Raw genomic sequence first — 24,393 nt, 5'->3', positions numbered from 1 at the left:
CATGCCCGGGTTCTGCTTCTGGCAGGGATCGGCCGGGCCCTTCTGCCCTCGGGAGCCGCGCCCGGGCAGCGCGTGGGGACGGCGGAGCCAGTGCCCGGGAGCTCCTGAGACAGGTCAGTGGGGCGCTGGGCCCGCGCGGAGGCCGGGCGCTGCCGGACCTTCGGGCAGGAGGCAGGCTGTACGGCGGCGGCTGAGCTGGGGCCCGCTGGACAGCGTCGTGCCCTGAGTACCCACCGCGGTCCTCCCAGGGCAGCTCACCGGGTCTTGCCTGAGCCGGCCCCTCCTGAGTGCCCCTAGTGCGTGTCCCAGGTCTCTCGGCCCCTAGGGGTTGACTGTGTCTGCCAGGCTGAGCTCTGGGGGCGTGTAAGACACCCGGTGTGGCCAGGAGGTGCCTGGGGCCGAGGCTGTAGGCCACGCTGGCTGGAAGGATGAGAGTGCCCAGGCTGGGAGGCCTGGCAGGGTACTGAGGGTGGTGTACCGTAGGGTGGGCAGTCTGAGGAGAGGACTGGGTAGGCTGGTGTGTTAGGCTCGGTTGATGGGGAAAACAATTCCAGGGACTCTCATCTATGTGCAAGAAAGAACTTTATCTCAATAAGCAATTATATATCAAGAAGGCCCCCCTTCCCAGGCCAGCTCAAGTCCATAAGTCCGAGGCTAGCCCAGGAGTCCCTCTCCAGACTCAGGCAGCTGCATGCAGTGATGCAGGATGCAGGGAGGCACAGGCCCGTGGGTGCAGAGACGCGTGGATCCATGGTCGGTAGGAATACATCCGGGTGACGGCAGCTCTCGGCGCCGGCGGCCAAGGTGGGGCCACCCTGGAGGCAGCAGAGTCCCACAAGCAGGAAGGCGAAGTGTCTGAGAGCAATCCCCCTGAGTCCCCCGCCACCCCATCTTTTCCCGCTTAAAGGAGGCCTCACCAAGCTGCGACCTGATTGGCAGATTGCACTGCACCCTACACAGTCATACATGTTCAAGTTGCTGTGGACTCAGTGAACCCTCACAGCTGGCTGCTGAGGGTTCCATAGAAATAGGCGTGTGGGCTGCTGGTGCCTGCACTGGGGGTCCGGCCTCTGGCCAGCAGAGGTAGGTGAGGTGGGGTGCTTCTGGTAGTGTGTGGGGTGTGTGTGTGTGTGGGGTTACTCTCCAGGTGCTGTCTTGCAGACAGCTATGCTCTTAATCCAGGACTAGCTGGGAGCTAGTGTTGACTTGGGGTGTGGTGGGGTGGCTGAGGGGCCTGGGTGAGGTGGGGGCAGGGCACTGCGGTGAGCCAGGAAGCTGGGCTCTGTGTCTCCCGCCTGGGCCCAGTGGCATGCCATCAGGCCTCTGGCCATGTCCCTGGGAAGCGTGTGTGGTCCCTGGCTCCCTGGCTCTAGCTCCCTGGGAGATTACAGACCCCGTGCTCTGCCAGGACCACCAAGCTGGGTGCTGGGAGCCCTGGTGTGCTGAGAGGAGTGCTGGGGGTGACCCTGTTGGAGCAAGCTGCTTTCCTGCCCCTTGGGGCCAGGACCAAGGCTCAGGATGGCATTTGGGGGAGGGGGTGGAAGGCCTAGGGCAGCATGTGGCCCAAGAGGGCAGCAGAGGTGGGCCCTATTTGCTGCACCCATCTGTCTGTCTTTCTGTCCGGGCGTTTACTTACATCTGCACATCCGTACCAGGCCGCCTCCTTCCCCAGAGCTCTGCTTAGCCTGTCTGCTGGAAGTGCCCACTCAGCCGGGACCCCCACAGCGGCCAAACACCGAACAGTTAGGGCACTGACCAGTACCTCCTGGGGCTGCTCCCACACTACATTCCCAGCTGGCCGCCTGCAGTCTCACCTCTGGTGTCCCCAAGGGCTGAAGGACGCTGGGGCCAGGGGCCTCCCACCGACATCCACTCCCTCTCGGCACCCACTGTGCCCTGTGAGGTGCAGAGGCAGCATGCGAAGTGGGCGGCGTCTTGGGGCCAAGGAGATCCCTCCCTTCTGGTTTTCAGCCATATTGTGGGGTCTTCCCTTGGAGGGGACCATTGAGGGTATGTCCCTGGACTGGGGAGCCTGTCCCTTGCTGGTATGCCCCCAAGGTCTCTGTTGTCCTCCCTGCAGGCTGAGGCGGCGGTGGCGGCGGTGGCAGTGGCTGAGACCGTCCGAGACGGCTCCCCTGCAGTGGGCCCTGATGGCGTGTCCCAGACGTGGGGCCTTGGAGGGACCTGCACTACGGCCCTGGTCACCCCAGCCCCCACAGTGGTGGGCTCTGGGGGCACCTCGGCCGCAGCCTCTTTCTTCATCAGGTAGGTACTGAGGTCATCCCTGCTCAGTGCAGCAGACCAGGCCCAGGGTGGCCAGCGGGTACCCCTGGGGTGTGGACTGGGGCCATGAGATGGGGTGGGGTGGGGGTGACTAGGTGGGAGGTAGTCAGAGAGGCAAAGCCATGTCTGCCCTACCCTCACAGCAGGGTCCAGGCTTAGAGTCCTTGTTAAGTGGTGGCTGCAGGGCAGAGGCTGGGAACAACCCACGTTTGAACCCAGCATCTGCTGGGCCCAACCTGGGCCTCCTCTAGCAAACCTTTTAGCTGGTCCAGGCCTCAGTTTCCCTCTCTGTACCATGGAGTGGCTGTGAGGGGAGGGGAGTACTGGGTTCTCATCACCCAGGACAGATCTCACCGGAGTCAGCGAAGGGTGAGGGGAGGCCTGGAGCACCCACAGTGGGACTTGTCCCTGGCCTAGGCCTGGGCCTCTCTGGGTCCCAGGTCCTAGGCATGCTGGCCACAGAGACAGCGCTGGCCGAGGAGCCCCTCCCATCTGCCAGGCCCAGACCTCTCTGAAGTAGGCCGGCCTCCTTGTGGCTGGGATTAAAGATGTCATCGGCAGCTAATGAGTGGTAATGGCGGCCGGCTGGGGTCACTCGCCCATTAGCGGTCCTTGGAGGCGCTGATAAGCTTGTCTGCGGGTCGGGACTGGCCCTTATCAGCGGCGGGCGCCCTGGGGACCAGGGACTGATTGGGATGTGACAGGGCGGGCATTGTCCCTGTGGCTGATGAGTGCTCCCCTGCCTGGAGCTCAGCAGGAATTGTAATGTGGCTGCAGCTGCCCCAGCTCAGCAGTGCAGGGCACCTGATGGGGACCTGGGTTGCAGGGCTGGCTAGGGGTCCCAGGTCACTGGGAGGGTGTTGGATATGGGGCAGACAGGGCAGCCCAGGGCCTGTTGGGCACATTATTGGGGGTCTGCATTCAGGGCTGCAGGGGCCACTGTTGCTCTGTCCCTCAGTTGGGGGGTATGTGGGGCTTTCTTGAGGCAGGGACATCTGGAAGCCCCCAGCTCCTGGGCCTCTGGATGCCTGAGAGGCATGGGGCAGACTGGGCCCCCAGCAGCTCCTCTGCCGGCTGCCTTTGTCTCTGAGCCTGCTGACCTTGGGATGTTTCCATAGAAACCAGCTCTGTAGCCTGAACCCAAGCAGGGGAGGCTCCCCGAGGGGTGTCTGAGGGGTGGGGTGCACGTGATGCCGGGAACTGGTCCTCCTGCCGTTGGAGGACCTCTCTCACGTTGGGGGGGTGGCACCTGTAACCTTGGGGGAGGGGGCTGCAGTTCTGAGGGGCAGGGCTTGTGCAGACCAATTGTACAGAGCCCCCTGGCCCTCATGGGGCAGTAAGCTAGCTGTCTGAACCTCTCTCGAGGACTGGGAGGGGCAGAGCTGACCCTGACCATGTCTGTCCTTGGCGTGTCCAGGTCTAAGGGGCACAGAGCAGCTCTGTCTGGGGTTTTGAGGATGGCACCAGAGTCTAGAGACTCCCCACTTGCTGGGTGGATCAGAAAAGAGGGAGGGGGTAAGCGGGGGCTCAGGGGCTCCCAGGTCTTGGTGAACCTAAGTGAACCTTAGTCTTTGGTCCCTTAGCCCCAGAGCAGACCTGTGGGAAAGTGGGGGTGCTGCTTGGGGCTCTAGGACCAGGTCACATCGTCTATGGCAGTGGTTCTCAACCTTCCTAATACCGAGACCCTTTAATACAGTTCCTCATGTTGTGGTGACCCCCCAACCATTGGAAATATGTGTTTTCCATTGGTCTTAAGCGACCCCCGTGAAAGGGTCATTGAACCCCCATGGGGTAGTGACCCACAGATTGAGAACCGCTGGTCTATGGATCTGAGTTCCACTCCCTGACCTGAGGACCATGTGGCCCTCTTTTCCTCCTGCACCCCCACAGGGCCCTGGTGTGCAACCCCTGTGAGGTATCTGACATCATTATGAAGGGAGACCTGGTAGACAGGCAGTCCGGTCACCCTTTCCCCAGGGCAGGACTGAGCCACCTTCTTCTTAGCGCTCCCCACCCCCACCAGCTCAGAGACCTTCCTGTTCTCCCCCATCCCCGTCTCCACAGCCATTACCCCACCCCAGGCACCTCCACCCCAGCCCTGGTGACCTCAAGCTGGGCTGTACAGAGTCTGAATCAGGTCCCCTGTCCCCTGACTGATACCCTTTGCCCTGGGTCCCAGCATCGCCCTTGGGGGCTTGTGTACCCCTCTCAGCTTCCCCCACCCACATCAGGGATCCTGCAGGCCCAGTCAACCCCACCTTCCCCAAGGCCTGGCCTGGCCGGGGACCTGGTGGAAGTGCAGACACGGTGGGAGTCACCAGAGGCTGGGGGATGCTGGAGGGCCCCAGGTGGGGCTCATGGGAAGTTCTAGCAGCAGGTGTCAGGTGGAATCTACAGCCTCGGTGGCCTGGACCCAGCACTGGGTGGAGAGCAGTGGGGGACTCTTGGGGAAGGAGACACTGACTTGGCCTTAACTGACCTTGCCTGTCCCAACAGGCCCTTTTTATGGGAGCCGCTTTCTTTGCAAAAACGTAAAACATGCCCTTTCTGTTGTGAACTGTCAGCCTGACACCAGCAGAGCTACCTGTGGGATGGTGAGCAGGGCTGGATCCACCTCTTCCACCTCCTCCCTCTCTGCCTGCTTGCTCATCCACCTATCCACCCACTCATCCATCTATTTATTCATCCACCTACCCACCCACCCATTAATCCATCCACCCATCCATCTATCTATCTATCCAGTCACCCATCCATCCATCTACCCATTCATCCTCTTATCATCTATCCACCTACCCAATCATCCATCTATCTTTTAATTATCCATCCATCCATTCATCCATTCTTCCATCCATCCACCACCCATCTACTTGAGAGTTTGTGCTGAGCACTGGTGTGGGTGCACAGCTGTGCAAACAGGTGTCTCAGGGCAGAGGTGTCTCTATAATACTTGGGGTAGCAGGGCAGGCGAATCCCAGAGGTCCCCAGCCCAGTTCAGTGGCATCAGGCGGAGGAGGTGTGTTCTAGGGATGAAAAGAATATGTTGTCAGGTGAACCTCCAGCTCTTCTGAGTTTCCGCTTTAGAGTTAACCCCACCCTTCCCGGCCACCTCCTCCTGCAGCATTTACACACCCCTCCCCGCCCTGAACAGGGTGTGGGGGGGGCGGGGCTGGGGGAGTGTCCTGGTTCCAGGAGACTGATGGCCATCAAAGGGAAAGTGCAGTCCTGGTCTCACTGATGGTGAAGCACCTGTGAGTCACAGTCTACCGGACCCTATAGAGCCTGGGTGAAACCAGTGGGCAGCTGGGGGTGGGGTCAAAGGGGACTGATTAGGATGGCCCACAGGGAATGCATCCCCACTGGCTGGGACCTTCCAGACTGCCCTCAGGGACACCTAGCCCAGCACCGTGGCCTTAGTGGCCCAGCCCCAGCTGCTGTGCACACCAGTTCAGGTACCCCAGCTGAACTGATCCCACCAGGCCCAGAGGGGCTGGCAGGGCCCTGTCTGGCCATGGTATCTGCTGGCCTGGCCATTCAGTGGGTGCCTCTGTTCCCTGCCAGCTGGTCTGTGGGTTGGGCCACTGCCTTCCACCTACCCCAGTGGCCCAGCCAGGAGGAAATGTACCAGCCAGCTGGGGCCTGCTGGGCCACAGCAATGCCACAGTGGGAGCTGCAGGTGTCCCTATGCAGACAGGACACAACAGCGGGGCCTGATCATCGGGGGTGTAGGCCCAGAGGCCATGGTAAGGCAGATGGATGAGGGCCTCCCACCTAACGGCAAGGTCCCTGGTTCCCAGCCACCATGGGAGAAAGTCTGGTCACCTCAGGAAACCATGTCGGCAGCCCCTCCACCGGAATCAACTTGATGGCCCCGGACACCTGGCCAGCTGAGAAGACTGAGAACTGGCTTCAGACCAGGCTGGCTCACTCCTTCCGGTCAGCACGCAGTCCTGCCTGCCGGGCCTGGGGGCAGTTGGCCCCTCTCCCACGGGCAGGCTCCTGCAGCAGCCCCTCACCCTTTGCTACCCCCTTTCTTCTGAGCTCCGGCCCCTCCTGGGTCATGGCATGGTGGTGGCTCTGGCCTGCCCGGCTGACTGCCCTGTCTGAGGCTGCAGCTGCATTGGCCAGACCGGGTGGCTTGTCCTGCTGGGACTGGGGGTCACATAGCTGTGGGGCGGGAGGTACTCTGGGGTCCCAGGTCCCATGAGGCAGGCACTACATAGCCCAGGCCTGGATGCTGGGCACTGAGGGTCCGTTCATGGTTGTGCCTCTCCTTGTAGATTACCTTCACTCTCTGTACTGACACCTTTTGAGGAGGGAAACTCTCCCCAGGGCCTCATAAAAGACAGCTCCTATTTAAAAGGAGAGGGGCTTAGCAGGGTGCCTGCAGGTGGGAGCTGCTGCAGAGGAGCAGGGAGGGGCTGGCCACCACTCTGGGCTCCTGCTGACCACTCTGGGGATCTTTAGAGAAGGTAATGCAGGCTTGAGACTCCTGAGGGCCAGGGGTGGGGAATAGGGTGCAAGGTCTGGGTGGCCCGTACTACCTTCTACCTACTGTCTCCTCCTACCCAGACCATGAGAACGTGACTGAATGCACACCCATGTGGGGTCCTTGGTGTCCCTGGACAGGGTGGGAGGGAATTCTGGGGAGAGGCCAAGTGGCATAGGCTCTGCAGAAGAATTTGGTGCCACAGGGGCCTGCTGGGATGCTGAGGAAGCCCTGGGGGCAGGGAGCTGGACAGCATGTGTGTGTCTGTGTTTCTGTGTGTGCATGTATATTATGTATGCTCATGTGTGTGTATCCGTGTCTGTGCACTGTGTGTGTGCTTGTGCACGTGCACCCGTGAGTCCATGTGCATGTGTGTGCGTGTCTGCATTCCTGTCTGTGTGTGCACCTGCAAAAACTGGGGGGGGGGGATTCTGCTGCCCAGACCTCTGACTTAGGCTCTGTGGCAGGATCCCTGGAGGGCTGGTTACCACTGGGGTCCCTGGTCTGGGGCCTGAGAATCTGCACCTTGCAGTCCCTGGTGCTGCGGGGCCGTGGCCCCACACTGAGAGCTGTTGGCAGGGGCTCTAAGCAGGGTGGGGCGCCCTCAGGGAAGGGCAGAGGGTGGGGGCACAGGGATGGCTGAGGGTGAGAGGTGTGTGGACAGTGGGCTGCACTCATGGGACTTTTCCTGGGATGCAGTGGCCCCCACTCAGGGGTAAACGAGAGTCGGGTGGGGCATGGCATGGGCACACCGCCTGGGAGTGTCCCCTGAGAGCTTGGGTCATCTGGTATTGGGATGAGGTAGGGTCCACCCATGCTCCATCCACCAGGAGGCCCAGGGAGCTGATGGCCAAGCTGAGCCCCGTGTCTCCTCCCACCCCCCACCAGGGCTGCACAGAAGCTCAGCCTGGCCTCCAAGCGCAAGAAGCCCCAGCCATCCCCTCCGGCCCCGGTCACTCGCGCTGCCTCCACATACCCCACGGACTTCAGCGGCGTCCTGCAGCTGTGGCCGCCCCCTGTGCCCCCCTGCCTGCTCAGGGCTGCCAAGGCCAAGGATACCCCCTGCAGCGCCATGGGCAAGGTAGGCCTGGAGGCAGAGGGCACTTTCTCCTTCAGCCTGTGGGGTGCAGGAGAGGATGGCCCTGTCCACGTGGGTCTGATAGGAGGCTCACTGGCCGCTGTGGGGTCCGGAGGAGTGTGTTGCCTGCCACCTCGGTCCCTGCAGGGAAGTTGAGAGCCAGAGAGGGAAGGTCAGCCTGACCTTGCTGCCCCTGGTTGGAGGGCAGCTTGGAACAGTTGTGCCCAGCCTCTGTGAGCATCAGCTTTACCATTCTACCCCACCCCCAGGACCCCGGCCCCTTCCCTGGGACAGTCCCCTCCCTCTGTGGTCCCTGGGCCCAGCCCTGGCCTGGGTGGGCATGGTTGCAGTTCAGGGAACCAGGGATGGACTGTGGAGGAGCTCCAGGTGGGAGCAGCAGGGGTGGGAATAGCCCTTAACCGGGTTCCAACCTGGACAGTGTCCTCCAGGAGGCCGCTGCAGGCAAAGTGCTTCCAGTGGTGGTTTGATCTGGTCACACACCACCGAGTCCTCACTGGCCTCAGGACCCGGGACATCATGCCTCTCCTCTTGCTGATCACCGCGGCTGGGGGTGGGGGTGTTGTCCCTCTGGGTGGCCTCAAGAGGGACATACCTTGGAGTGGCAGCCTCATCGTAGGCCCAGCCCACTGGCCAGGTGGAGGGCAGTCAGTCACCTTGCCAGTTCTGCTGCCTGGCAGTGTGCTGGGTGGCGGGTGGCCCAGTCTGGACTCTGTTGCCAGCAGGCATGGCAGAGGGGATAGAGGGGACCTGCCTGCCTACCCCTGGGGCCTTGGGGCTCTTGAAGTGGGTGGCTTTGGTGGGTCTTATGCGGTGACCTGGTCCTGTCACTTCACTGTGGCCCCAGCTCCACCATCAGCAGTGGTGGGCAGGGGTGACGCCCCCCCCTGGGGGGGATCTGCTAGTGTGCAGGCAGGGAGGGCAGGGGAAGTGGGAAGATACTGGAGGGAGGGCTGCTGCAGTTGCTATGATAATTTGGGGGAGGTGCCTTCCCCATTGCCCTGGGGGCGCTTCATCTCCCCAGCTCTGACCAGGCAGCTCCCCCCAGCCAGGAGCACTCCCACCTGGCCCGCCACCCCTAGTGGTCTCAGTGGCTGTGAGCGCCTCCGAAGGCAGTCAGGTTGCTTCTGACACTAATGTGCTTGCTACCTAAGCTAATTCATCATGTTGTGGTATTAAGAAGACATCCCGCCAGCGGCCGGGGCCGCGCTCCTCCCCACCCCCTTCCCGGGAGGTGCGGAGCCTTTTTTTAATGCAAAACGAGCGTCTTCCTCCGCACCCCCTTCCTGGCGCCTTTGTGTGATGTGCTCCTTCAGGGAGAGATTGGATGGTTCTGGTCGCGTGGGAGGGCCCCGTCCCTGCCTGATAATGACAGGATTCTTCGGCTCAGACAATGGCCTGCGCGCCGGGCTGGGGGGGACTGACCAGCTCTGGGGTGGCCTGCCGGCCCCTGTGTGGGGATTAATGTCGCTGCTCAGTGGGCCGCCCGCCATCTCCAGTAACAGCGGTGTCACTCCGGGGTCGCCGGCATCCTGAGCGCCCCTCCCTCTGGCCAGGAACCCTCTCAAAGCCGAAGAGCCCATTTGGCTCCTGAAACGGCAGCAGCGAGTTCACGCTGGAAGGAAAAAAATTGCCAAAAATTACCGGGAAGTGCACATTCTCGTTTGCTTGGTGGCGGCGCTTGGGAATGAAATTGTTTTGTTGGCCACACCGGGGAATTAAAGAATCGATTTCCGACTAATGGAGCTGAGGCTATAGCAGCACCATGGGGGGCAGGGGTGGGAGGAGGCCACCACCACCGCCCAGCGGCTCTGCATATCAATTTGCCACGCAGCGCGCAGCACCACCCGCAGCAAACCAATTTTGCGGGCGTCCTGTATCTGTCACTTACAATTAAAGCCGTGAAAAATACCGGTTCTGAAATGAGTCTCAGGTAATTTGATTTGCACCATGGTGGAGACCTCGGAGGGGCCCTGCAGCAGGAGGGGCCGGGGCGGCCCTGCACAGTGACACTGTGGGCTGCTTGGTCTCAGCAGGGGGTCTGCTGGTGAGACACCTCTGGCCTATTCTCTCTCCAGGCCCCCTCCCCCATTCCTGGCCCAACTCTCAAGGCCCTGTCCTGCAGGGCGCCAGACACGCTCAACAACACACACACACACACACACACACACACGTGCTGGTTGAGCACACAGCATGGGCTGGCCAGGGATGGGCTCTGGGGACAGCCAGCCCCTCAGGTCCTGCCCTGGGAAGCTGCCGTGCCTCCAGGGACACTGGGGGGGGGGTGTCATGGGCCACACCACAGATTCAGCGCCCCCAGGTGAAATGCAAACACAGGGTGGGGTGTCCCTTGAGATCTGGCCCTCCAGTGACCCCACTGCATGAAGCCCCTCCCCAAACTTTCTTGGAGGCCCAGTAGGCTGGGCTCCAGGTGGGTTTGGCCCCCTAGCTGCTGATACCTGGCCAGGTCCCTCGGGTCACTGGGGGACGGGAAGGAGTAGTCCAGGCCCAGGCCACACAGCTGAGGCGGTCACAGGGATGGGCCAGCCTGGATCTGTCCATCCATCAGGCCCAGGGGGTTTGAACTTGAGACTGTGGACCATCTGCAGGGTTGTAGGGTGGGCCAGAGTACCTCACTGCTTTGGAGCTGTGTGGTTTGGAGTCCTGTGTGGTCTGGGGCTGCTTCCCCGGGGCTCATGATCCCCACACACAGTCACCTGCCTTGGGCCTTTCTGACCTCGCTGGGCATGAGGCCCACGCCATCCTGTCACCTGGCTGCGTCCGTCGTGCTCAGCGGCTCAGGCTACCCTCCTATCTCCCCAGGTGAAGGTGATGCTGCGAGTCTGGCCCTCGCAGGGCGCCCAGCGCTCTGCCGAGTCCACAGCCTTCCTGAAGGTGGACCCGAGGAAGAAGCAAGTGACCTTGTATGATCCAGCCGCCAGACCTCCGGGCAGTGCAGGCCCCTGGCGCACAGCTCCTGCCGCAGTGCCCCGGATGTTCGCCTTTGATGCTGTTTTTTCCCAGGACGCCGAGCAGGTGCTGCTGCCTGGTGGGCCAGGGTCTTCTTGAAGGGCAGAGCCTCTGGGTGGAACATTCTAATGCCTCTGGGCAGGCCTTTAGGGCGAGTGGGGTCTCTGGTGGGCAGGGCTGCCCAGGTGGGTGGGGCTGAGGTCCTGGGCGGGGCTGCCAGAATTGGCGTGCCCCTGGGAAGGCGGGTACTTCCTCCTGGATGCTCTGGCACATCCCACTCTCCCCAGCGGTGCAGGGTGGGCTGTGGCGGTGTGCGCTGGCTGTTTTGGGATGTATGTGTGTACGCACGTGCATGCCTGTTGCCTGCCTGGTTGGTGCGTCCTGGCCGACCTGTGTGTTTCCCGTGTCATCTGTGTGCGTGTGGATGCGGGCAGCGCCTGCGTCTTCGCCCCCCCACCAAGGAGGCACAGTTGGCTCGCCCCGCCCATTCGTCCTCCGTGTCCCCCAGGCAGAGGTCTGCTCCGGGACTGTGGCCGACGTGCTGCAAGCTGTGATCAGCGGGGCCGACGGCTGCATTTTCTCCTTTGGCCACACGAGCCTTGGTAAGCGCCCCCACACCCCTGGATACCCTCTGCTGCACCAGCTCTGTTGCGGTCTCTGGAGGGGAGGGAGGACCTGGCTCCATCCGGGTGGCTGGGGCTGGGGAGAAGACGTGGAAAGGCTTAGGCAGGCTCCTTGCTGGATGCTGACACTCGTGACCCCCCCAGGTCAGTCGTACACTATGATCGGGAGGGACAGCTCGCCACAGGGCCTGGGCGTCGCGCCCTGCGCCATCTCCTGGCTCTTCAAGCTGATCCACGAACGCAAGGAGCGCACGGGTACCCGCTTCTCGGTGCGAGTCTCAGCCGTGGAGGTGTGCGGCCGCGACCAGAGCCTGCGTGATCTGCTGGCCGACCTGGCGTCGGGCAGTCTCCAGGACACACAGTCCCCGGGCATGTACCTGCGGGAGGACCCTGTATGCGGGGCGCAGGTATGCCTATTCTGGGGCATGTGGGACATGACTGTGGGTGGGGCGCCCACCCACAAGGCTGAACCACTCGCTACCCACTGCAGCTCCAGAACCAGAGTGAGCTGCGGGCCCCCACTGCAGAAAGGGCGGCCTTCTACCTGGACGCAGCCCTGGCTGCACGAAGTTTCGGTCGCCCGGCCTGTGGCGAGGAGGCGCGGGCCAGCTCCCACCTGCTGTTCACACTGCACGTCTACCAGTACTGCATGCAGAAATGCAGCCGCGGGGGGAGTAAGTGAGGCCGCCTGGGGGGTGTGGGGGGTGCGTGGCTGTGTGCCCTGTGCGTGTGTGGTCGGTGTCTGTGTTTCCATGGGTGGTATGTGTGGATGTGCAGTTGGTATGGCTGCAGGATGGTGTGTGAGGTGTGTGTGCGAGGCAGTATCTGTGTGCAGTGCAATGAGTGTGCACACAAGAATGGTGTGTGTGCCTGAAGGGAGGTGTGTGCAGGGTGGTGTAATTATGTGGACACATGAGCAGAATGTGTTCCTGAAATGGGGTGGGTGAGCACAGGTGGTGGTGGCATGAGAGAAGGCCCACATTCCCCACCCCCCTGCCTGCGAGAGGTGCTTGCCTGTGGGGTCTGGAGGCTGTGCACGCTGGTGGCCCCTCTCACTATGGGTCCTTCTGTCACAGTGTCTGGGGGCCGCAGCCGCCTGCACCTCATCGACCTGGGAAGCTGTGAGGCGGTGACTTCCAGCCAGGGTGGGGATGCCACTGGGGGCCCCCTGTGTCTGTCCCTGCCCGCCCTGGGCAGTGTCATCTTGGCCCTGGTCAATGGAGCCAAGCATGTGCCCTACAGGTGAGGGGTGGGCCCCAGGGATGGCTGGGCAGCTGGGTCCCTGCTAGCCCAGGGTGGCGGGGTCAGGGCCCAGGGAAGGGAAGGCAGTGATGATGCAGACCAGAGTCTGCAGGACTCTCCAGCTGGGACCCCTGCCCTGCTTGCCACCCCCAGGGACCACAGGCTGACTATGCTGCTCCGAGAGTCCTTGACCACCACCTGCCGCGCCACCATGATCGCGCACGTGTCTGACTCGCCAGCCCACCACGCCGAGACGCTCAGCACCCTGCAGCTGGCTGCGCGCATCCTGCGCCTGCGCAGGAAGAAGACCAAGGTCAGTGGGTCTCAGGGTCCTAGTGGTGTGGGGCGCTGCGGGCACAGGCTACGAGAGTAACCCATGTCTTCACGCCTAGCCTGCCCCTCTTAGGCCGCGAGTGGCTGTCAGCAGTGGACGCGTGTCCTCCCCAAGGCGCTGATCCCTGCCCACCGCCATGCAGCTGTCTTGCATGGTGACGGCCATCAGGTGCTGATGACCACCAGTGGCCCTGCTAGCTGTGGGCACAAGGGGACAGGAGCCGGTCCTGACAGGAGCTGGAGGGTGGGAGCGCACCATGGAGGGAACATAGGTCGCTGATGGGGCCCCTCCCCACCTGCAGTACACGTCCAGCTCGTCAGGCGGTGAGAGCTCCTGCGAGGAGGGCCGCTGCCGCCGTCCCCCGACCCTGCGGCCCTGCCTCCCGCGCACTGCGGCCCTGGACCCCGAGCGCCGGGCACCCAGAGAGCCCGACTACTCGTCCAGCAGTGAGCAGTCATGTGACACCGTCATCTACGTGGGACCTGGTGGGGCTGCCCTGTCTGATCGGGAGCTCACGGACAACGAGGGACCCCCAGACTGTGTGCCCATCATCCCTGCATTGGGCCGCCGCCGGCCTTCAGAGGGACCCTGGGACCCCGACTTAGACCACTTCCGCTGTAGCACCTTCGCGGAGCTGCAGGAGCGGCTGGAGTTCATTGATGGCAGCGAGGGCCCCCCACTGCCCCCCGCCAGCCCTGCTGGCGCTGCAAGGAAGGCCCCGCCTTCGGAGACCCCGTCCCCCAGGAAGGCCCCACCCCTTGAAGCAGCGTCCCCCAAGAAGGCTGCCGGCCCCCAGGGAGACCAGAGAAAGGACAGGCCTGAGCTGCCCAGCCCGGAGCCTGCTCTGCCCCCGCGGCCAGAGGAGCCTGGGGGAGGGGGCCCCGGCGGCGGGGGCACGGTGAGGACCCCTCCTGCGAGCTGTCCCTGCCTGCCGGCTCGCAGCCGCTGCCTGGACCGCAGCCTGCTGACCGCCACAGTGACGGTGCAGCAGCCGGTGGAGCTCAACGGCGAGGACGAGCTGGTGTTCACAGTGGTGGAGGAGCTGCCCCTGGGCGCCCGGCCCGCCAGCCTGGTCAGTTTGGGCAGCGACTGCTCCCTGCAGGCCCTGGCCTCGGGCTCCAGGCCTGTGAGCATCATCAGCAGCATCAACGACGAGTTCGATGCGTACACCGCAGCGCAAGTGGCCACCACCCCTAGCTGGCCCCAGGAGGCGCCGGCCTGGACCTGCGGGGGCGGCCATGGCTCTGACAGCTCCCGGCTCAGCGAGGCCAGTGTCTGTGCCTCCGACAGCCCAGGCCTCTCACCGCAGCCGCCCTTCATGTCCCGGCTGGACTTGCTGGCAGGGCCGGACCCCCGGACCTCTCCCATCCTGGAAGGCTGCTCAGAGGACAGATCAGACAGCCCAGCCCAGGCCTCACCAGGGATTGACATGGTCTCTGAGACCTCTTCTGGGCCTGGAAGGGAGTCCCGGATGGGGTCCCCACGGCGGCCACCCCCGGCACACACCATCCATTCCAGCCTTCCACGGAAGACCAGGACCACAGCCACGGGCGACCAGGGCGCCCCGGGATCTGGGGGCCTGTCTGAGGACCCGTGGCTGCTCCGGACCTACAAGGCCGATGCTGTTCCTGTGGCCTCCACCCCCACCCTGCCCTCCCCATGGCTGCCTGAAGCCCAGGCTCTGCCTCGTGGGCAGAGGGTGGTAGATGGATGTGAGGTAGCAGCTAGAGCGGTCCGGAGACCTGAGGCACGCATCCCGCCACTGCGGCGGGGGGCCACCACGCTGGGTGTGACCACACCCTCCCCGTCCTGCTGTGACATGCCTGCTGAGGCCACAGCCCCTTTGGGCAGCCTTAAGGCTGCCTCTAGCAAGAAGACCACTGCCCCCAAGGGCACGCCCCTCCCGAGGCCTGGCGGGATGGGGCCCCCAGCCCCACCAGTACGCAAGTCCAGCCTGGAGCCAAAGAACAGCCCAGCCCTGGCCCCTGGCCCAGCGGTAGGCATCTCCAGGACTGCCCTGGCCCTTGCCCTCCGAGGGGAAGAGGAGGTCAGGCCTGGTGGCCGGGGTGACCACCCCGCCCCCCGAGCCACAGCCAGCCTGAAGGTACGGCCTGGCAAGGTTGAAACCACACACCGGTTGCCCGGGCCTGCATCGCTGGAGAGGCCAGAGGGCCCGGTTCACAGCAGCAGCAGGGCCAGGGAACCTGTGGGGCGCCTGGGCAGGGCCATGCCCAGGCTGGGGGCAATGTCTGGCAGTCCCATGCCAGGCCCCTCCCCCCCTTGCAGGGGCAGCCCTGCCAAGGGTGTCGGGACTTCCAAGCCCCCAGTTGCAGGAGGCAAGGGTCGCAGCCTGGCGGCCAGTGGGCCAAGAGTGCTGAGTGCCTCTGTGAGATCGCTGGCCCCCACAGGGACGAGCAGGCCACCAGGCGGCTCTGTGGTGGGCCCCCGGGCAGCCTCTCGGGGGACACCCAGTGCCGGAGCCAAGGCCAGCCGGGGCACCGTCATGGGCACCAAGCAGGCGCTGCGGGCTGCCCACAGCTGGGTCCAGGAGCTGGCAGGCGGCGGTGGGGTGCCCCTTCCCAGTGGCCCCTCCTGGGGCCTGACAGACTCAGAGGGTGGCCAGGACAGCTGTGTGCATGGGGGACTGCCTGGCGCCCCGGCCCTGCCCTCGCCCTACAGCAAGGTGACCGCACCTCGGCGGCCGCAGCGCTACAGCAGCGGGCAGGGCAGCGACAACAGCAGCGTGCTGAGTGGGGACCTGCCCCCCGCCATGGGCCGCACAGCCCTCTTCTACCACAGCGGGGGCAGCAGCGGCTATGAGAGCATGATCCGAGACAGTGAGGCCACCGGCAGCGCCTCCTCGGCCCCCGACTCCATGAGCGAGAGTGGGGCCGCCTCCCCGGGCGCCCGTGCCCGAAGCCTCAGGTCCCCCAGGAGGAGGGCTACAGGTGAGTCTGCTCTCTGGGGGCAGCCCACCATTCTCCTGAGGGTCACAGGACCTAGGGATGGGAATGTACAGGGCCTTCCCCGGGGGCTGTGCCATCCCCCAGCTGTACCAGCAGAACCAGACTCATGGCCCTTGGGTTGGTTCCCACGCTTGGGAAGCCTATCACCAGGCTAGACCGCCCTTGTGGGTTTCTGAGGCTGTACGTCTTTAGGAGAGCAGACAGCCTCCCCTTTCTCCTAAGGATCAGCTGGTGGGTTTGAACTGCGTGCACCCTGCCTACCACCGCACTCTGTAGGGCATCAGCCTGTGAGCAGTGCAGTGCCTCCCTGGGAGGTGTGTACACACAGTTGTCTGTGGAGGGTCCAGGTCTCACTGGCTGAGCAGTTTTCTGGGCACTCGGCATCCAGCTGCCCAAGGCTGACCCCTTCCTGTGGGAGCAGCCCATATGGGATCACCCAGAGACGCAGAAATGGTTGGTGTGAGCCCCGCTGTGCCCTGGCTGGCTAGCCCCAAGACAGGACAACTCCTACCTGTACCCAGAATGCCAGTTCTGGGTCCCTGGGCTGGAGGGAGAGCAGGGTTAAGGCAGAAACTGGGCTGGGGCCATTGGGTCCAGGATGGGACCAAAGGGAAGGTGGAGTGGGGTGGATAACATTTAACCCAGGACCAGGGCAGCAGGTTGGGTGTGGGGTGGCCCCACGGGAGTGCGGCTGGTGGGTAGAGCCGAGGGGGCCAAGTGGATGGAGGGGCATGGACCTGGGCCCCCTGAGGTCACCTGCCCCGTCCCTGGTCTTGTCTGCCCCAGGTCAACAACGCCGGCGACTGATTCCTGCGCCACTGCCTGATGCTGCCGCCCTGGGCCGGAAGCCCAGCGTCTCGGGGCAGTGGGTGGACCTGCCGCCGCCCCTGGCCGGCCCTCGGAAAGAGCCCTTTGAGATCAAGGTGTATGAGATCGACGACGTTCAGCGGTTACAGCGGCACCGGGCAGCCTCTCGCGAGGACCCCCCTGAGGTGAGGGGGCTGTGTGCAGCAGGGCAGGCAGTGGGAATGAGGGCCAGGGTCCTGGCAACCCTACTGACTGCTCTTCTTCTCTGCAGGCTTCTCTGGACCCGGAGAAGGTACAAAAGCCCAGTCCTCTGCCCCCTTCACAGGGCAGTGGGTGGGGGCATCCCAAGTGGGAGCCTTGGTCCCATTGTAACCCAGCTGGGTGCTGGGCCCGGGCTGGGACTCTGGTCACAGCAGTGGGCCCTGATCCCGTGTCCCTAGGGCGCAGCCAGCATGGGTGCCCAGCTGCGGCTATCGGAACGCAGGCTGCAGAGGCTGCGGGAGGTGCGGGCACGGCGTGAACGGTTATGCCAGGAGCTGGCGGAGACGCAGGGCAGGCTGATGGTGGAGCGGGGCCGCTGGCTGGAGCAGTGTGAGTGTCACCCGTCCCCTGCCCCCCCAGCCGACCCCCACTCTGAGTCCTGTGTCCCGTTGGTCATTAGCGTGGTAGAGCACCCTGCCCCACCTGACAGAGAGTGCAGACCAGGTAGATTGGCTGCCTGAGCTGGGCCTGACCTGTGTCCATCCCCCGACAGTTGAGGTGGCCCCGGAGCTGGAGCCCGAGTCAGCTGAGTACCTGATGGCCCTGGAGCATGCCACGACTGCCCTGGAGCAGTGTGTCAACCTGTGCAAGGCCCACGTCATGATGGTCACCTGCTTTGACGTCAGTGTCACAGCCCCCGCTGCCACCTTGGGCCCACAGGAGGTGGACGTCTGAATCTGGGGCTGCCAGCAGGAGTGGGTGTGCAGGGGTGTGAGAATGGGAGTGGAGAGGGCCAAGGATGTGGCAGGGTTGGAGGGATGAGGATGCAGGGCCAGGGACTTGGAGAGATGTGGAGTGTGGGAGAGCGGGAGCTGGCAGAGCTGTGAGGAGGAAGGGAGAGAGAGAGAGAGAGAAAGAGGGCAGGAGGGGGGGAGAGAGAGAGCGCGCCAAGAGGCTGCCAACACTTAACACAACACAAGTGCCTTCTACCCGGGAGCTTGGTTCTCCTTTTGCATTGGTGCTAAGAACCGGGGCACCAGTAGGCTGGCTGCATGGGGGCCCTGGCCCTGCAGGAACTGGGCAGTGGTACCGGCATGGTGTCTGCAGGCCCGCCAAGCCTTCCTCATTGCCAGGCTGTGCGTAGCAGAGCGGCCTTGAGCCCCCCGGGGTCTTCCTCAGGGTTCCGATGACCCTTCACCTGGGAAGGCCCTTCGCCAACATGCCCGGGCTTGGGTCTGCATGGAGCCAGTAGCCTGCCCCGTCTGGCAGCTGTCCCTTCCGGCCCAGGACCGGGAAGGGCTTTGTGGGGGCCCCAGTACCCCCTCCACGGCAGGAATTCTTACCAAAACAGCAAAATAACACAACCCATGCAAAAAACAAACAAAACAAAAAATGGGGGCACAAGATTTTGTAAGGTTTCTGTTAGGTTGTATTTTTGTATCCTTTGCCTTTGGATGTGGCGTTTGCAACGAGGTTTTAAAGTCGGGCGCGTGTTTTTATGATTTTTTTACAGAAGCCGTCCCCGTGCTGACCCCTCTGGCTGTGGGCACACTGGGCTGGGTGGGGATCTTAGGAGCATGTGCATTCATGACCCCTGAGACGACCTTCCTCCCGTGGGGGCTGTGCCTCTCCGGGGTCAGCCAGGCCTTGTACAAATGTGTAGATAACACACTACAGTTTTTACCTGTTAATAAAAGATACATGGATTCTTTTGGCCCCTGCTGTCACTGACACCTGGGAGGAGGGGCTCAGGGGCTACGGGTGAGGGGGCTGGGAGGAGTTGGGGGGCTATGCCATGGGGCCCCAGGGGCACACACCTCCGCCTGTCAGCAGTCACCATCACCCAGGTGGGAGGCTGGCCCTAGAGGGTGTCCAGAGAGGAGCCTGGTGGTGAGTGAACCTGCATGTCCCCATTGTCCCCTTCCCAAGCCCTGTTTGACCCTGCCCAACTCTGGGGGACTCTAGGCCCGGAGAGGCTGGGGGAGCAGAGTTTGGGGGCTCCCGGTTCCCTTTATTGGGCTGTGTCAGCGGAGGATTCAAGGCTAGGGGAACAGCACCCTTTTCCTGAGTGCTCTGTCTCCTTCCTCAGAGCACAGATTCTGGGCACACCCACTGGCATTGGCCCCGGAGCCCCAGGGCCACCAACTAGCAGCCCGCACCTTGCTGTGGCAGCACCAGCCGGTGTTCTGGTTCCACATGTCCCCAGCTTCTGCCATGGGCCCTTCCTTGTGTCTTGGCTGTTCCCGGTTTGTCGGGGTCTTCAGCACACCCCCTCCACCACACCTTGTTCCCTGCATGCCGCAGGTTGCCCACCATGCCTCCTGCAGCCTCAGGCCTCCCGTCACGCCCAGACCCTAGGTTCTGGGCCTGGGCAGCCCTTCAGGTCTGCCTCCCATGTGTGCCCCACCCTAGAACCTGACCACCCACAATCTCTGACTGCAGATCCTTCCCTCAGAACCCTGCAATATGCCTTGGCTGAAGCACCGCTGTCACAGCTCGGGTGGGCCTCAGTCACTGCTGTACCCCCCCACCCCCGTGGCGTGGCCAGCTCCCAGAGGTGGGGAAAAGCCCCACATTGGCACACCCCAATCTGAAACACTCCCTGGGCCCCAACTCCACTGACACAGTGGGACAGACCAGTGGCCCCTCGCTTGCACGTCAGCCCTCAGGTGTCCACTTGCCTGCCCACAGCCCCTCACCTACCCCATTCTCCCTGTGGTGAGGTGACTTCTGGGATGGGCAAGTCAGAGGACACCTGAGCCTGCATCTGGGTCCCCGGACATGGGCATGGGGGGGGGGGGCGAGCAGTGGGAGGGAAGGGGCGGAGAGACCCAGCTGCCATGCCCCAGGGCTGGTCTGCTCTGCAGTTATGGACCCAACCTGGAGCCAGGTGTCCCATCCTCAGAGCAGAGAGGGTTGGGGCTGGGGGCCAGGTCACCAAGTCTCAGGGCCAGGGATGGGGAGGTTGTTCTGGGGGCTGAGTTCTCCCTCCCAGCATGCACTGCACTGCCTCCCCTGTGCCTCACGGGAATGGGGTGTGCTTAAGGCAGCCGTCAGGGCCTCCTTCCCTCTGCAGAGACACCCTGCTTCCTGCCCCCCAGTCACTGGGCAAGTTCCTCACTCATTCCCACCCCCAGGGAAGTCAGGTGATGTCCCCTGTTGTCAGGGCCCCTTCCCACAGTCCAGGGATCCTCTTCTGTGGGGGGCCCTCTAATGCGGGACATCAAAGCCCCACCCTGTCATTATTGGCTGGGAGCCCTGGGCATGCTGGGATGTGCCTGTTTTATGGATGGGAAAGCAGAGGCTGCCTGGGACCCAGCCGTCTGATGATGGGCAGGCAGCCATCTGAGGGATGCTGGCCCTAGGGGCCTGTGTGTGTCCTGCTCATCAGACCTCTAGGAAACTGAGGCCCTGGTTGGGAGGCTGCACAAGCCCCTGTGCTCTGTGGAGAGAGTGGGGTGGACATGAAGCCTGGGGAGCTGGCCTGGAGGTACAGACCCTTGGAACCTTGACTGGGCAGCATCTGTGGCTATGAGCTGCCCTGCCGCCCTGCCCACCAGTTTCCCAGGGCAAGGTGCCAACTGACTCACCCCAAGGGTTCCAGCCTGCCTGCCTTCCCTGCCCACCCCAGCCCTGGGCACCTGGGGTCACATGAGGAGGCAGCACAGGGCAGAGGTCAGGCTGGGAGGTGACCAGGCTGGGGAGAGGGGTTGGCACTGAGAGGGTCCAAATTGTCCACTGGCCTGAAGCCCGGGAGCTGCCTTCCCACTGGCTCTCAGAGCGAGGCATCCAGGTGGGGCCACAGGCTGAGCCACTTTCCTGCCTGAGGCAGAAGGGGTCAGAGTCACCCACTGGGAAGCCTGCTCCCGATTCATCTGTCTCAGGGTCCCCTCTGAGCACAGCATCTAGTTGCCAGCCTGGATGAGAGAAGCCAGGCCGCACCCTGAGGCTTGGACCTGGAGAGTTCACCTCCCAGAGGCACTGTGCAGTGCCACAGTCACCCACAGGGTGACCACAGGGCCCATAGCATGGCAGGGGGAAGGATGGCCCAGTGGTGACAGCGACCACGTGGTGAGGATGTAGGGGTGCAGTTGACAGCAAGGTGGCCATGGTGGCTGGGGCGGTGGGCAGTCACCGGTGGTGGGCACAGGAATGATGGAGCCTGGCACAGAGGTGGAGTGAGCCTGCACAGGCATGTGTGGTCTGTGTGCACATGTGTGAGCACCACACGTGTGCATGTGTGAAATGCAGCATTAGCCTGTGCATGTGTGTACATGTGCATGCACATGTGAGATGCAGCATTAGCCTGTGCGTATGTGTGCGCATGTGTGCCCGTGCAGGAATACACGTATGCTCATGTGAGTATTGCAACATCAGGCTGTGCACACGCGTGCAAGTATACACAACTGTGTGTACACTGACGTGCGTGCACCATGGCTGCCCGCGCACGTGAGAATCAGTTACCCAGGGCTGCCGTGACACAAATGCCACACATGGGCAGCTTTCCCAGACAGAGGTGGCTTCTCAACGGCCAAGCTTTCTCTGGGGCTCAGGGGAAGGCCCTTGTCTCCTTCCCGCATGGTGGCCGTGGGGCTCTGTCTGCTCCCTTCCCTCTCCTCGTTCATCCTTTACAAGATCAAAGACACTGGCAGACTGTGAAGGGGACAATGACTCTTTGACCTTACTGCGGGAATGGCTGAAAATCATGGTCCAGTCTGGCTGACACATGTCCTGTGGGCGGTTTCTGATGTCTGAGCTGGAGGGAGAGATCCCAGGACTCTGCTCCTCGTGGGTCAGGGGCATGTGTCCAGGTACACAGCCCCACACCTCACAGCCCACCTCCCTGTGTCTTGGGGAACAGGCCACGTCCCATTCTAGTGGCCCAGAGTTTGGCTGGTAAGCAGAGGGTGAGGAGGGCCTGGTGGAAGGAGGTGGCTGGCTCCCAGGGCAGTAGGAGGCAGCCCTGGGTCGGTTGAGCATAACCAGAGGATCCAGGTTTCAAGTCAGCGGACAGTTGCCCGTTTGAGGCCACAAGCCTGTCCTGGCCCTTTCCAGCACGCAGGTCTTTTCCAGCTGGCCAGAAGCCACACCGCCATGATGTCCTGCCTGGAGCCATACAGTGCTGCCCGGGGGGGCGCACCGGGCGGAGGCGCCGAGCGTCTGTGGCATGGGGCCCTGCTCCCTCTAGTCCACATGGCCTCTGCCATCTTGCCCTCCCAGATGTGGAGCTCACCCAGGAGGCACCAACGCTTCCTGCACGCATTCATTCCTGAGCACTGAGCACCGGGGAGGCAGTAAGGTGCAGTTGGTGGAGGCCGTGGTGGTGGGAACCCCCCCTCAGGCTCGTCAGAGCCAGTGGCCAAGAGATTGAGACACTGAAAAGCCCAGCTGCTAGCTACCCTTCTTATTAGCTAATGCCGAGACTCGAGTCGCAGCATTGAAAGATTCTATGGGGCAAAATGTTGATACAGGAAGTATAGGAAGAAGATGGAAAGAGTACACAGAGTCCCTGTACCAAGAAGGACTGGTCAGCAGCCCACTGTTTCAAGAGGTGGCACATGAGCAAGAACCAAAAGTACCGAAGGAAGAAATCCAAGCCGCACTCAAGGCTTTAGCCAGACGCAAGGCTCCGGAGTTGATGGGGACCAACTGAAGTGAGGAAGCTGATGAAGCAGTGGAGGCTCCCGCTCCCCGTGCAAGGAAGCTTGGAAGACAGATACTCAGCCCACTGACCAGAGGAGCTCCATTTTCGTGCCCATTTCAAAGAAAGGCAACTCAGCAAAATTCAGGAAGTATTCACAAAAACAGGGAATGTGAATGGTTTAAAATCAAGAAAGAAAGGTGTGTGTCAGGGCTGTATCCTCTCACCACACTTAATCAGTCCGTATGCTTGTAATCAGAGAAGCTGCGTTATATCCAGAAAAGTGCGGCACCAGGAACGGAGGAAGGCTTATTATCAGCCTGCAATATGCAGTTGACACACCCTTGGTGCTGAGAGCGAGGAGGACTTGAAGCCGTTGCTGATGAGGATCGAGGCCTGCAGCCTTCAGTGTGGCTCACAGCCCAGACGACCCGCGGTTCCAGGAAGGACACTGGAAGAGCAGGACAAAGAAGACCTGTCCTCACAAGCGGGTTGACAGGTAACCCGACAAATGGAGCAAAGGTTGAAGCTGTCAAGGATTTTGTCTTGCCTGGATCCACAATCAATGCTCATGGAAGAAATCAACAAATCAAAGGACATAATGCGTTGGGCAAATCTACTGCACAAGACGTCTTTAAACTGTTGAAAAGCAAGGATGTGCCTTGAGGACTACGGGGTGGCTGGCCCACTCCATGGTATTTCCAGTCACCTCGTGTGCATGTGAAAGTTGGACACTGAACAGGGAGCCCGAAGAGGAACCAAAGCGTTTGAGTGGTGGGCTGGAGAAAGAAGGAAAGAGCCACGGACTGCCCAGAGGACAAACCGGCCTGTCTGGGAAGCAGAGCCATCGGCGGCTCCTTAGAGGCGAGGGTAGGAGAGTGCATCTCACAGACTGTGGACACGCTGTCCAGAGAAGCCAGCCTGGGGAAGGATATCGTGCCTGGTAAAGTGGAGGGGAGGGTGGACGTGAGGAAGGCCCCCATCAGGGCGGATGACAGCGTGGCTGCAACAGTGGGCTCACCCCACCATGTGGATGACGCAGGCTGGTGGAGTTTCCTTCTGCGGGGCGTGGGGTCACTGTCAATCAGAACTGACTTAAGGGCCTCGGACACCCCCCCTTCCCTGTGGAGCCGATCTTGTTCTAGGCCCTGCAGCAGGGATCTCACGGCTGTGGCTGCAGGGAGATGAGGTACAGGCTTCAAGTTGGGCCAAGTGACAGGGTGTGCACAGGGTAGAGGGCAGAGCTAGTAGCTTGTGAGGCAGCCTCATTTGTCAACGTGGTGCAGGTTGCTCCGACCACGCCGGCTGTGGGTGTGGGTGTGGGCTAAGCCACTGGGACTGTTCTCTGTGGTTTCTAGACTGGGTGACACACACTCTGTCGCTGGACATGGGCAGTGTGCAGGCATAAGCCACTGCGTGTGTTGTGTGCGCATGCGTGTGTGTGCCTACATGTGTCCCGTGGTTGGTGCTGTGGTTTGTACTCAGAACACCTCTATGTGCCACGGAACAGAACCCTCCCTGGCCCTGGCTCTGCACCTTCGTCATGGTGATTGCCCTTTGAACCCTGGGTTGCAGCCACTGTGTGAGCCCATCTCCTGAGGGTCTCCCCTATCCCCTCCCACCCCCACCCCCACCGCTTTATCAAGCATGATGCCCTTCTCTGGGGATGAGCCTTCGGGTTGCAGGTTCAAGGTATGGGAGGAATTCTTCGTCAGCCCCTTCATTCAAAAGCCTGTGTGTTTCC

General features: G+C 62.4%; 1 protein-coding gene across 1 annotated transcript in view; it reads left to right on the top strand.

Moving 5' to 3' along the window:
- KIF26A (kinesin family member 26A) overlaps positions 1-17,880 on the top strand; it is a 30,808-nt gene extending 12,928 nt beyond the window's left edge. The window contains exons 4-15 of the mRNA XM_075530930.1: positions 2,081-2,265; positions 7,658-7,850; positions 10,689-10,901; positions 11,344-11,437; positions 11,603-11,865; positions 11,949-12,132; positions 12,535-12,700; positions 12,854-13,013; positions 13,336-15,982; positions 16,787-16,992; positions 17,248-17,398; positions 17,562-17,880. Coding sequence (XP_075387045.1) covers positions 2,081-2,265; positions 7,658-7,850; positions 10,689-10,901; positions 11,344-11,437; positions 11,603-11,865; positions 11,949-12,132; positions 12,535-12,700; positions 12,854-13,013; positions 13,336-15,982; positions 16,787-16,992; positions 17,248-17,398; positions 17,562-17,743 — 4,644 coding nt within the window. The 3' untranslated portion in view covers positions 17,744-17,880. The remainder of the gene's footprint in view (positions 1-2,080; positions 2,266-7,657; positions 7,851-10,688; positions 10,902-11,343; positions 11,438-11,602; positions 11,866-11,948; positions 12,133-12,534; positions 12,701-12,853; positions 13,014-13,335; positions 15,983-16,786; positions 16,993-17,247; positions 17,399-17,561) is intronic.
- Positions 17,881-24,393: the final 6,513 nt, after the last annotated feature.

This window comes from Tenrec ecaudatus, chromosome 14 (assembly GCF_050624435.1).
Source record: "Tenrec ecaudatus isolate mTenEca1 chromosome 14, mTenEca1.hap1, whole genome shotgun sequence".
In the NCBI taxonomy this organism is placed as follows: Eukaryota; Metazoa; Chordata; class Mammalia; order Afrosoricida; family Tenrecidae; genus Tenrec; species Tenrec ecaudatus.
Note: the sequence above shows the minus strand (reverse complement) of the source record. Positions and strands in the feature narration are given on the sequence as shown.